General features: G+C 39.9%; 1 protein-coding gene across 4 annotated transcripts in view; it reads left to right on the plus strand.

Moving 5' to 3' along the window:
- Positions 1–10,554, plus strand: part of FLNB (filamin B) — a 104,811-nt gene extending 94,257 nt beyond the window's left edge. For all 4 annotated transcript variants that reach the window (XM_006033690.3, XM_014524721.2, XM_006033687.3 and 1 more), the window contains 5 exons: positions 1,167–1,299; positions 2,725–2,901; positions 6,320–6,538; positions 8,025–8,228; positions 9,263–10,554. In XM_006033690.3, coding sequence (XP_006033752.1) covers positions 1,167–1,299; positions 2,725–2,901; positions 6,320–6,538; positions 8,025–8,228; positions 9,263–9,450 — 921 coding nt within the window. In that variant the 3' untranslated portion in view covers positions 9,451–10,554. The remainder of the gene's footprint in view (positions 1–1,166; positions 1,300–2,724; positions 2,902–6,319; positions 6,539–8,024; positions 8,229–9,262) is intronic.
- Positions 10,555–14,015: the final 3,461 nt, after the last annotated feature.

Raw genomic sequence — 14,015 nt, forward strand, 5'->3', positions numbered from 1 at the left:
TAATGAAGACCTGAAGAGGGAGATAAAGCTGAACGTTTGGCACAAGCTGTTCAAAGAACAGTATCGGGGTGTATTAGCCTTCTCATGGTTACACATTAACCTAATTTAAATTGTATTTTAAATGCTGTTCAGTTGCATTTATTCCCCTCTTCAGGATCTCTAAATGAGAACAGGTACAGTATGCTCTTTGCATGAACACATTTCCTGCTGTATTATAACAACTATGAAGCATGCACAGTTGAGATTTGGCTTTCAGGCTTCTAACATTGGTCTGGCCTGGAATAATGTCGGTTCAGTGTTTTAAATATTGTCATCTAAGACTCTGGTACACTAAATATAGCATCTTGCAGTACATGTAAAGAGAAAAACCGTGTACTTTTATAACTGGATTGAATCTTTCCTGAACTAATCTTGAAATAAGAGTCAAAATAGAGATATAGTTTAAGTCATCTTGTCTTGCACACTACAGAATGGAAATACCACTTGGTATATCAATGCATGATTCCTTTGGAAAAGGATTAATGGTCACTTCATACCAGGACAGTAGGTGTACAAAACTAAGGACAGTTATGAGTATAAACAAAACTGTTGGATAGGTTTTTCTAGAAAGCATAACTGGGCTTCTCAAGACATTCTTATCTAACAGGCCTGGGGGAGCATCTATTCACCAAGGCCCCCCAGGGGAGGACAAGAAACAATGGGCATAAACTGATTGAAGATTGCTTCAGGCTAGACATGAGGAAAAACTTCTTTACAAGTTGAGTGCTGAGGTTTTGGAAAAGGCTCCCCCAGAGGAGGTAGTCACCCACCCTGGCGATCTTCAAAAAGCATCTTGACATCCACCTTGCTGGGGTCATTGGATCGCAGCAGTCTTTCCTGCCCAAGTGCAGGGGGGCTGGATCCAGAGATCTGTAAGGTCCCTTCTGGCCCCTAACATCTATGAAACGCTAGATAAATTAGTTTCAGTTACTAGTTCTTAAAACGTTACCAGCTTGCTTACACTTGTGAGCCGTACGTATTTGTTTTGACTGCCAAATGACTGATTATGCCTTTTGATTCTTAGTGCTCTATTTTTAAATCAAGAGCTGTTTTTGTCTGTAAGGAGTCTAACAATGGTCTGCCTCAACTGAAAATGAAATTTGGTAATCAGAACCTTGCATTCTCAGGAGTCTGGATTAAAAGTTAATCAGCCAGCATCCTTTGCTATAAGGCTCAATGGAGCAAAGGGCAAGATTGATGCCAAAGTCCATAGCCCTTCTGGAGCTGTAGAAGAATGTCATGTTTCTGAACTGGAGCCAGGTAAGAACTTGTATGAATGAAACCTCAGTGCATTGCAACACCAGGACAAACTTCCGCATATCCGTGCATAATCGATAATAACCCAAAGGAACAGTCCAGTTTCCTTATTCATGCCGGCTGACCTTATCTTTGCATAACAATGTAGCTGGTTAGCAGAATGGCTCTGATTATCTATATTAAAAAAAGATACAAAAGTTACTTGATGACAAATGATGAGAAGCCTACTTCCTGGCATTGTAACAATAAGGAGCTTTAAAATCAGGGTTGTATGGGTTCTTGCCTTATCAATTTAATTGAAGCAATATAAAAATGAAGTTGGCAGTGTGCTAGCACAGGGAAAGGGATTTTACTGCAGGTCTTCAACACGCATTGAATACCAGTGCTACATTTTAGTGATAAAATAAATTTCATACTGTTACTTGAAAATTTGGTTTGGACGAATGAGTTGAATCTGATTTAAAGAAACAGATTATTTATATAGGGCAAATAACTTCTTATAGCTCTAAAGAAAGCTTTATTTTTGATCTGTTGTCCATCGGCTAATGTTTTATAGATTTCTGCATAGAGATGTTCTTTAAAGTTCAGTGTCACATCCACTTAATTGATTTAAGTTTTTCCTTATGCAGTAGTTGGGCTCATATCTTTAATGACTACAGGAAAGACGTGATGTTAGATTTACAAAGTAATTGGTAGTGTTGGCATGTTTAATAATATTGGCACTGGAGAAGCTGCTTGTTTTATATAATTTCTCGGCTACAATGCCCAGAGATTTGAATGTGGTCCTGAATTCAGTTCAGTGGGACCCCTTCCAAAGTACAGGTAAAATCCTAGTGCCAATGAAAAGCCAAATAGTTTCTCTCTGGGGTTAATGTGAAAATAAAACAAATGCTATTTAAGTGACTATCAAATGTGAAATTCCAAGATGTAAACTTTTCGATGTCTAAAGTTACACAACAGAGTAAATTTTACAGTCAAAGAATTCTGCTTCCCATTTCCAGATGTAAAATGGATCCCAAGTTTTTGAGCTTTTAAGTTCTGTTAGTTCTTCTGTTTTCAGGCATATATTTGTGGGTCCATGTATCCAAGTGCTAGTCAAAATTCAATTTATGCATGAAGTAGAGGACTGAAGAAATGTACATGTGTGGGGGGGTGTTTGTACAGTGCACTGCAACTGACAGTTAAGATCCCTCACTAAGTAAACGAGATAAGGGAAATTATGCTTAACAGCCTTGCTGTCCTAACCGGGAATGTTGAAGTCTTACCTTAATGCAAAAGAAGAATAACTAGTGTAACTGAACCGGCCTGTCATGGGGCCAAAGCTTACTGAAATGTTATAAAGCTGTATTTGCATTGCAATGCATCCTTATGTGTTAATATTCTTACTGGCATGATTCCTGGATCAATTACGCAATTTTTTTGTTGCAGACAAATATGCTGTTCGCTTCATCCCCCATGAAAACGGTATTCACTCGATTGATGTGAAATTTAATGGCAGCCATGTTGTGGGTAGTCCTTTTAAAGTCAGAGTTGGGGAGCCTGGACAAGCAGGCAATCCAGCCCTTGTTACTGCATATGGGCCAGGCCTGGAGAGTGGCATCACAGGTAACTTTTTTTTCTCTCTCCTAAGGTTCTTTAACCTTTTAATTTCTTGTATAGTGCTTACCTGAATAATTCTCTCCTAGCTCTTTCAGGGAGCTACATCTTGTAATTTGTTTTAATCCCAAGTCTTAATGTTGTTCCACCCTGTCTGGGCAGCTAAACTGTGTCACTTGTTTTACCTTTGTTGGCCTGGTCATAAGACCCAAGAGGTAGGAGGATGCAGCTAGCAGTTTGCAAGACTACAAAGAGATTGTATTTTAATACGTTTTGGGAAATTGGTTACTGCAGCACAAATTCATGGGAGTAGGTTAGCAACTCCATGAAGGATCTGTGCCAATTTAACTTAGCTCAGTTCAACCTAGGTGGTCCCTCGGAGCTCTGGAAATGCTTTGGCTTTGTTCCCACACGTGAAGCTCATACACATGAGGTATGCAGAACTCTAGAGAAGACGAAGGGGTCTTTTAAAAAGGCATTTAAAACTCTGTTCAAGTCTCTTAGAGGATACATGGATAGTCACTCACTGATTTTTGTTTGTTTGTTTGTTTTGTTTTTTGTTTTTAATCTTGCACTAGGGATAGGCATCTATTCCAGTTAGTAAAAAATAAATAAAATAAACCTTTTTGAGGCCAGTTCAGCCTATAACCATCAGACTTCAAAACTTTAACTTTAGCCAGTTTATAGGTAGGATAATGAGCCTGTAAAAAGGAAAACTTGGGTCTCCAGAAACTTCTCTTAACTGTACTGAATGCAAATATTCAATTGGCTGTCTGCTTAGATTTGGTCATCCACCCAGTCTCATTAAGCTACTTCTCAAATTATATTGGTGGAGAACCACCTACAAGCATCCGTTCACATTTGTGCAGCCTTCTAACATTAAGCTTAAAATTTTTAAATGTCTGCCTTATACTTTAGAAAGAGTTGGAGGGAGACCTGACATTCCTAGCTTGCATAGTATATTAGGAAAGATAGAGTGGTTGCATAAAATCTTGCATAACTATTCCTTTTTAATAGAAGTCTGGCATTTCAGTGTTTCTGTTCTTGCCTTCCCATCTATCCAGATATTGTCAGCTTCTTTTAAACAGTCGTTCAAATGAAAAAGGTGTCTGTACTTTTTTGGAATTCAGCTTCTTAACCAAATACAAATGTAGGAGTATCTTTGTATTTTGATTTATGTTTGGTTGCTTGTTTAAACTGTCCATATATGCGGGTAGGTAGCCAAGTAAAACTAATTTTTCATTTTGATATGCAGAGTGATGTCACTACTGCCAGCCCCCTTTTTCTCTCTCTCTACCCCTGCTGCGGATTCTCTGCAGTAACTTGTTGCTGGAAAAGTATAATGCAGATAGCAGCAATTGCCTGCTAATGCTTTTCTTGGCAATCTTACCAGTGAGGCATAAAGTCATGCTATATATGTAGGTTGGCTCAACGCATGGAAATAAAACAGCCTACCTTGATGCTAGCTGCTGACAGACCAGGTTGGATTTTTCTCCATCCATAAAGGTGTTTTTTGTGATCTGAAATATATCAGTTGGCTCTGGAGAATTGAGATCAAATGGCCCTTTATCAAACTGCGGCTATTCCAAACTGTTCATATTGGCCTGGGAACTCCTGGAACAAGTCTGGCAGGATTTTTGTACAATAATGTTGCTTTTGAAGTACTTCTTATAACTAGGAGGTATGAACTGCAAATTCTTCACTAGTCCCTTTTATATAGCAATCGCTTCCTATACCATGCTTCATGTGAATAAGGAAAAGGAAATGTTACTTTTACCTGGAATTTGCTGATTTTTGTAGAACAGTGGGATGCTGGGGGACAGTTAGTGGTGTAACACTCAGATGTGCAAGCAGAGACAGAAAAATGAATTCTTTTGCTGGTGGGTGTAAATTCCTTACTTCAAGGTAAGGAAGATAAGGTCCCAGGAAAAGTGTTCCCGGGAACGAAGAGACACTGACTGACCGGTGGTGATACTTGTTTGCTGTAGAAAGCAAGAAGTGTTATTTAATGTACAGTTCTGTAGGTGTTCAACATGTCTGCCATTAATATCCAGGCATTTTCCCCACATAGGAATTACACTGAGTGCCTGGAGAAGGTTGGTTGATTCCATCTGTCTCTTCCTGATGGCATGTGTGAGAGATGCTCTGTAATCCAATATTTGAATTGGGTTGGAGTAGTCAGGGGCTCCTTTCTAGGAGAATCCAGTATTAGCTGCTGCATACCAGATTAAAATGGGCTTCGTGGTTTCCACAGAAACTTGGACTTTCTCTGTTCTGCCAGTCACTGGGAGAGATGTTCAGCTGACCATGTTTGCTTTCTACTGGAGGAGAATGGGGATTAGAAACCTTCTCCACCGTTTATTGCCAAGCTTTTATAGCAGTCCCTATAGCTTCAATCGCTAGTCCCTCTTCATAGTCTGTTAGTTGCCTTTTTAACATTCCTGTTTCTGTGAATGTTTTAAACAACTTTTTTTATGGTTAGCTCTGCCATAACTGCTTCAAGATAGCAATTACTGAAAAATACAAAGGTGACAGTAGTCTACTGAAAGCCTTCTTTGAAGAAAGCTTTCTACATTACCTTGATAGTGGCATTGTAGTATTGCCGCTAACACAAATTATGTACTATTTTGAACTCAAGGTACAATTAAATCAAGTTTGTTTCCACTATGGCAGACTGTCTGAACAACCCTGCCATTTTGTAAGAGCCGTTTCCAAATGTTTATCCTGATCATGTATGATTCACTTATCCCATCAACTCCTTTCCACCCCCCCACTTCTCCCTCCCAACCACCTTTAGCTCTTTCACTAATAAGTTTTACAGTTAAAATCTCACTGCATGATTAGAAAAGTTATGCTTATCTAGCACTGAAGCAAAGCCACCTCAGCATAGGCTACAAGTAGGAATGCAAACATTGTAAATACAAAACTTCTAATGCTGACGGGCTAGGTAAAGGAAAAAAACCCCAAAATTATTTTCCATTGAAGCTCTCAAATAGCTGCCTTGCTTCTTGCTCACATGAAAATAGGCAAAGGAAGAATTGGAACTGGCAACAGCAACTTCTTACTGTAAAGTCTGGAGCAGTCGTTCTGAAAACAACATGCATTCAGTGGGCAGAGTGCTGCTTGTGGTGGTATAAAGCTGGAATGAATGTTAATTTTCATTGTGAACCTGGAGGGACAGTAGAGTCTGGGCCCCAGGATCCTTGCCTCCTGTCTCTAGTCTATTTTATGTTCAAGATAACTGGAAGTTCAGAAAGAAGACTCTTCAGTATGCCAATTGGAAGATGGGACTGGGCTTTGTAACACCATGGTCTTGCCTTTTGGTATCATAAATTCCTGGTTTATGCCTGTTTATAATTGTACAAATATTGTAGCATTCAAATAGAACATGATAAATGATTTGTTTTTGTGCTGAACTGCCTTTCAGGATTACAGTCAGAGTTTTTCATAAACACAACCAAAGCCGGTCCAGGTACCCTCTCTGTTACAATTGAAGGACCCTCAAAAGTCAAAATGGACTGCCAGGAAACTCCAGAGGGTTACCAAGTGATGTATACACCCATGGCACCAGGAAACTATCTTATTGGAATTAAATATGGAGGGCCTAACCACATAGTGGGCAGCCCTTTCAAGGCCAAAGTTACAGGTAAAATTACTAACTGTAGTATTGTCGGTACACCTAACTAGCTTTCCTTGATTGCCGTGGAGATTTCTACCTTTATCAATCTTGTTTTTGGAATCTAGTGTTGACCATGAGGGACGAGGCATTTTTCCTACTAGTGTTCTAGATGAGAGATCTTATCCCAAAGCAGGTTAAATATTTGGACAGTACATGTGCACCTACTTTTACAGCTTGTCCTTCACTGAATGACAAACTGCTAATGGGGAAAGAATTAGAAATGAGAGAGGAGATAGGTGTAAAATGTACTGTAGTTTTTAGAAATACATTGTTTACTGGACCTTGCTTTGAAAGTATAACTTGTTTTTGTTGATGGTTCTTATATAAGACACCTATATTTGATGGTAGCTCACATTGATTTAATTATACCTTGAGTTCAATTAATTCAAGAGAATAACTTGAGGAAAAGTGAGCACTATATAGAATGTTACTTTAAAGCTGTTAATTTAATACTGTAAAACTGTGTGCCTGCATTGTCTGCTTAAAATTAGTTTAATGCAGAAGGCAAGATTATATTTCTGATGTTGCCAGTGATTTGGCTGACCCATCTGTAAAGCTGCCATGTTCAAGACAACACAGCTTGAGACAAGTGCGCACTCTTTACCCTGCTGTAGACTTGGGCACCTTTTTGCTTCCCAAGTGAGTTGCTCCAAATGTGCACCCATTCTTCTGTTGACTCGAGTCAAAGGCATTTAGTGACGTGAGCACAACAATGCTTTCCCTTAAGCTGTCAACTAAACTTCATGAAATCTGAACTCTATGAACCCTTAAACTGAAACATCATGTGTCTGCTTAAGCACTGGGTTGCTATTGCTTTCACAGTGCATGGCAGATGTTAGTTAGTATATAGAGTTCAGCAGACGGGTGGCTCCTAGGCTGTGTATATATCCTGAATAAATCCATTTTTCCTATTATAATAGTGCTTTATGTACCATATAATTATAAATAGTTTGCAAGTATAACTGGCACCCAGTCTGCAAATCAAAATAAAGTTTGCAGAGAATAGGAGTCTAATTTTCTTTAACCGTCACTTGTGCAGTGTGCATAGAACTGCTAGATACCTGTATACTTAAGAGCTTTCAGTTGGCTGCCTCCTATTGTGGAAGAAGCCTGAAAGAAGAGTGGGATGAGTGCTCAAACTGTCCTGTCACTGCCTTTTGGTTTTTATCATGATCCTAGTAAAGGTTTTTTTTTCTTTCCGTTTAAGAACATGGGCACCGCATTTAGTCTCATTCACTGTTGGCTTAATTTAAATTCTGGGGTATACTAGAGACCACACACTAATCCAGTGAATTCCTGTTCCTAATTGGAACCTTTTAGAAGTTGATGGTGCAATGCAAATGAAATGTTTTTTTGATGCGACTGTTGATATAAGAACTTTTCACTCTTTCAAAACTTCCTTCTACATGCCCTAACAAAGTAGATGCTTGCAACTTTCCAATTTTTCTTTTAGGCCAGCGACTGGTTAGCTCGGGCAGTGCAAACGAAACTAGTTCAATCATGGTGGAATCTGTGACAAGGTCATCAACAGAAACATGCTATAGTGCCATTCCCAAATCTTCATCTGATGCCAGCAAAGTGATCTCCAGGGGAGCAGGGCTCTCAAAGGCTTTTGTGGGTCAAAAAAGCACTTTTTCTGTGGATTGCAGCAAAGCAGGTATGGATGCAAGAATGTCATCTCAAGGCTGTTGCATGTTTGCAATACAGTTCAGAGTCCAGCATGAGTCTGAATGGCTCTGCAATTTATTGGCCAAGAATTAATTTCTAGCTAATCATAAATCTTTCTCTAGAGGGTAAGACTAACGAGTCCTTTTCTGTTAGCTGGACAGAAGTTAAAACTCCTTGAAGTGAACCTTGAATTTTTTTTAGAGTAGCGTGGAATACAAGCTGTGGGGATAATTTGGTTTCAAAATGTACAAATGTAACTTTAGCATTCAGGTATCCATTACAGCTACATGGTGACCACCAAATGGGGCCAGATTAGGTAATTAGTTGGTTTAGACAGGGTCTTGTGTCTGATAGGCACTCTATGAAGTCCCAGAGGGAGCGGGGCTACAGCATTGATATGAAGTATTTTTTTTTTAAAGCTGCATGCTTATGTTTTGTTTTTGTGGGTTGCATTATGCATCTTGTGAAGGATGTGTACAGAAGCACAGGTGAAACTTGGTCTTTACTGTATAGAAAATGTGCGTCACTAAGCACATTCGTAAACCTGATTAGTGACCTGATTCCAGAAAGGAAGCTTTTACCATGGAAATAGTAGGACAGCCTTAGTTGCAAGTGTGTATAACAGCTTGAAATATGTTTTTAAAGCGAAACTTTAATGCCTATAAAATCTATGAAACCTCCTGGCTCTCCCACCATCTTGTCATCACTTGGATACAAGTTGTGCAGTGACAGTATCATAGCCACTGAGGTCAATCTGAGGCGTGATTATTGCTAATTGAAACTGCCCTTTGTTGAGCCAACATTTATTGTGTTGTCTGGTGGTGTGAGATGCATCAGACCCCATAGTTGGGTTTGGTCCAAAAGTTTTAATAAGGAGCTGTTGTATGTTGAACATGGCAGAGGCAAGCTTCAGAGACTTTTGATTTTATACACAGCTAAACCAAACTAAGCCCCTTTGGTTGGTGATCCTGTTGTTCTGGAGCAGTTGCTAGTATCCAGTAACATTATCTTATTGCACCACAGGTTCAAATATGTTATTAGTTGGTGTCCATGGACCCACCATACCATGCGAAGAAGTATCAGTGAAGCATTTGGGCAACCACCAATACAACGTAACATATGTCGTCAAGGAAAAGGGTGACTACATTCTGGCGGTGAAGTGGGGTGAAGAACACATTCCTGGAAGTCCATTCCATGTCACTGTTCCCTAAGCACTTCTAGCATTAATCTTTTTGTATTACATTTGTGATGGCAGTTTAGAGTAATGCTGTGTTCAGGCCTATTGCAAAACTACAATATCTCAATATGCAGCTCACACTTCAGTGCATCCAAAAGTAAATTCTAGAGTTTTATTTTTAGAAGCATTTCAACTCTATCTTTAAATATCAATACATATATAATGTAAATCTATTTAATATTCTTCTAAATTGTACCTTTCTGTGCTGTCTATGGGTAACTCGACATTTTTGAGAATCATGTGGATAACGAGACACTAATTTCCCTTGTGGATGTTAAAGACTAGATATTTGAAAACTGGAAATCGTCTATGGAATTGGGTATCTTAAACTACTGATTAGTTTTTGTTTTTGGGGGCGTTTTTTGACTGGAGACTTTACATTTAGTTATGGAATATGACTTGGGCTGTCCCCAGTTCAAATTCTTTTTCTGTATAGAAATGAGGTAAAACTGGTACTTTAATATGTGCCTTTGTATACTTGATCCATTTTTAATGCTTAACAGAATGAAGAGCTGCAATAAGTTGCTTTACTACTCAAACTAAAATATTTTACCAAAAAATAAATGCTTTCCTAAGTTTACGTTTTAGGAAGTTGCTTGGTTTTTGGTTTTGTTTTTTTTTTCCAGCAGACCTAAAGCTGACTGAATTACTTCCTGGAAGCTTTGAGTCCCCCAGCATTAATGCTGTGTAAAACTCCACAGCTAACTTTCCCCCATGATGCTTGTAACAGTGTTTTTAATTTGCTTGGGCTTCTGGTGAAACTTCTTAAAGACAATTGCTCCACAGGTTGCCAAAGTGATGTGCAGTCATGACTGGGTCTCAAACTCCCCAAAAGTCTTTGCTTCTAGGCACAAACTCCAGTCAGGTGGATTAAGTAGAATCACCGCATCAATCCTGGTTATAATGAGGTCTTTGGAGGTCTCAGTTCGTAGTTTAAAGGGTTATCAGCGCATGGGAAAGGACCAAAGGGTGCGCTTTTAATAACATTGGGTGTGGAGAAGAAAAAGCAAGTGATGGGAAGCTATAGTCATGACTTCAATAAAAAAAAAAAAAAAGCTCTATAGAAGGGCATCTAAAACAATAGTACTGCTGTGAAACAACAGAGTAACTGTTGTAGGTGCAAGCCACTTTGATCACCTGGCAATTTGAGGACTTCATTATAGCACACATCTCATCCTGAAATCCCCCTCATGCGACAGACTACTAAAAAGCAAAAGGTTCATCCTTTTTTCCTTAGCACTAAGGAATGAACACCTGCATGTTGTAGCTTTCATGTTTCTTGTAAAAGGCCAAGAAAAATAGAAAAAAATGTATTCCAAATGCATAGCTGAGCATTACTGCCAACTACTGTGGTGTTAGTAAGATTCCCCAAATGAGGCTTTTTAAATTTTGTATGATTAGGGAAAACTGGCTTCACTGATTTTGTTGATGCTTTACCTCCTGTCTGTAGTAAGAGGCTTCCACTTATGGCTCTCTCTCTTGTAGGATTTGTACGTTGGTGCACCATCCTTGAGCACAGTCTTTTTGCGGGAAGTTGAGGAATAGGTTTTTACTGTGCTTTGTGCCTTAATGTGAAATGCTCACTGCATTGTAAACTAGGAAGCAAAAATTAAATAAACTGGAAATAAAGTGCTGGATTGTAAAATTGTATCTTAACTTATTAAATACAGATGTTGGCTTCATTAAACATGCATGTTAAAAACCACCTTGATATTTTTTTGTCACTTCATATTTGTACTATGTTAACCAACTTAAAGCTACAGCACTGTTCACCTATGTAGACTCCTGGCTGACTTCCAACTGCACATGGAAAACATCCCAATTGTTCTGTTTCCTTAAAATTAGGCCTCAGTGAGGCAAATCCGTCAAGTAGACAATTCTGCTTAAGGTCCTGCACCATATTTGTTTTCAATTAAAAAAACAAAAACAAAAAACCATCAAAGAACCAATTTAAGACCATGTTTAAATTTTCCCACCCACCTGGGTCCTGAGTTGGGAGAGGAGGAGCAGGGCATGATGTTTAAAATAGAAGCAGAAATAATTCTTGAAGTGCCAGTCTTTGACATGACTGTCAGCTGGTATCCGTAGGCAGTCTGCTTGGATCATTTTAATAAATGCAGAAGGAAACTGGCTTATGGATACATCTGGGCAGAAATTAACTTAGTGTAAATGGTCATGTGCTGTGTAGCTGTAACTTGTGCTTTAAGCTGCTTGTTCTGAACATTGCTAGCTTTTAAGTTCATTTTGTCTAGCCACCTGCTTCACTTGAATTAGACACATGTAGGCTGATGGTGTGAATGTGGAATTTGGCCCAGACGATGAGCTAACCTGTTATGTAATCAAGTGGTAGATGGACTTGCCGATGCATGTAAAACATGGAGCCTGTAACCCTAAGGTCACAAACTACAATGCATCTTGGGTCTAGTGAGATGTATTGCTTCCCATATGACCCTGTTCAGTAGGTTTTAAGTGAGTTGGTGGCTTCAATGTAGTTCCTAGCAGACACTACACATCTGGTTCCGGCAACCTTGCTTAGCAGCCGTGGCCAGGACTGCACATGAAAAATAATCCTCCCTCTTCAAGGTGGTTCAGTGCTGGTAGTCCAGGGACTTCTCTGGTAACTTTAGAGACTGGTGTTGGTCACAGAAGGTGGTTTCCAACTTCTTATTGCACCTTTGTCTCGGTAGGTTTAGCTTGGCAATACGTTGCCATAGCAACTAGCAGATGTTTCTCAAACAACTCTCCAACTACAAGTTTCTAGGAAACCTGAGAAGTGGTGAGCAAGCTGCTGCTGCCAAGGACTTTCCCATCTTGCATTTTATCTGAATATTTCCTATTTATGGTTAACTAGGTTTGATTAGTTTTCTGCTAGGTCAGCTTGAACCTCCTCTCAGTGGGGGCTGGGAAATACTGTTTGCATTTGTCCAAGTTGAGTAAACAAGAGTGACTTTCCTTCTAGTGCTTCTACAACTTGAGCTACCAAAACTAAAATTGCAGACTACACTGGCTGGAGTCTTTGCTGTAACCCCTTACCTGCTCAGCTTGGTCTCATTAGTTGAAGTTTTTAATGCAAGTCATCAGTGAAACTGGGTCTTGTTTATCATCTGGACCAAAACTACTTTATGCTGAAGTGTAAATGCAGATTAATGTCCTGTTTGAGAAGACAAGCAATTCTTTTTGAATGCCCAATATAGGCTTTGATGTGACCATATATTCACACTAAGGCTAGGAACAGACATTCAAAAAGCTTGAGGCTGAATTGATTCAATCTTTTCAGGTTAGTCTAACCTGGCTAGGCTGAACCGGTTTGTAACCATACAGACATCACCTCTGGACTGAAGAAATGTAGACACATGCCTGCAGTGGCTCAGGCTGGAAGCCAGGGGGAGGGGGGGCACTAGAGCAGCCTTCCCTTCCCTTCCAGAGTGCTGAGCTGAGGGGGTATGTGGCCAGGCCCTGGCAGGATGCTCTGATTAGTGAGGGACTCCCCCTCTCCCCCCACTTGCTGTTCCTGACCAGCCCAGCACAGAGTTGATAACACCGTGTTTATCAGCCCATTAAGAAAACAAAAGCCTCTCTCATTAGTTCAAGTTCTTCGTAAACAACTTTTTCCAAGGAAGGAACGAAGGGACACTACCAGCTACCTGTTGCTTACCAGCCTTTGTCCTGCCTGCCTTACACACACCTCTCAGCATTAGCTAGCGTACCACATGCTTGCTATGGTGGGTGCTGTTTTGGGGGGAATCCCTGCTTGAGCAAGGAGAGTGTGTGGGGGTGGGCAGGAGGACGCCAGGCAGATATCACTGTGCCTGCTATCTCTGCCAAAGCTGCAGCCAGGGAGCAGAGGGGAGGGGGCAGCCCAGCTCTCTGGAACAGAGCCCTGCCCAGTGCTACAAAGCATCTGGGATGCTGGGGGGACTCTTGTTTAAGTTAAACCAGGAAGGGGAAGGGGTCTGGGACAGACATTGCATAAATCGGTTTGACCCAAATCAGTTAAGTCTGATGCTACATTCAACCTGGCTTATGTCAAACCGGTTTTAGCCATTTTCAAACTGGTTTATGTGCACTGAACATCTGTTGTGTTATAGGTTTAAACTAGTTTCTGATCACTTAAACCAGTTTGTGTAATGTCTGTCCCTAGCCTAAATGCTTTATTCTCACTTGCTAAACTTTTTGTTTGCAAATGGGCTATTTATACCAGTTAAATTCAGCTTCATTTTTATGCAACTCCTGTCACATTGGTGGCAAGATCGCTTCTTCCTCCCTTGGCTTTAGGAGCAAATTTCAGTCCACTGTGAAGTTACAGCTTTATTTATTAAAATGTCAAATTTTGCACTTCTGCTTTACAAGTCTGAATTGCCAACTCTATGTGCAGCCAAGAAGGGAGCACTAACATGTGATGATGATTTCCAGTAACAGTGGTGGTATTGCCTCTTTGTGTATCTTGGAAGATGATGGCCATTTGGATTTTGCAAATTTAAACTTTTTGTGACATGACAGATGATATAACAGGAATGTGTTTAACTGCCCCAAAATCCT

This window comes from Alligator sinensis, unplaced genomic scaffold (assembly GCF_000455745.1).
Source record: "Alligator sinensis unplaced genomic scaffold, ASM45574v1 scaffold1273_1, whole genome shotgun sequence".
In the NCBI taxonomy this organism is placed as follows: Eukaryota; Metazoa; Chordata; order Crocodylia; family Alligatoridae; genus Alligator; species Alligator sinensis.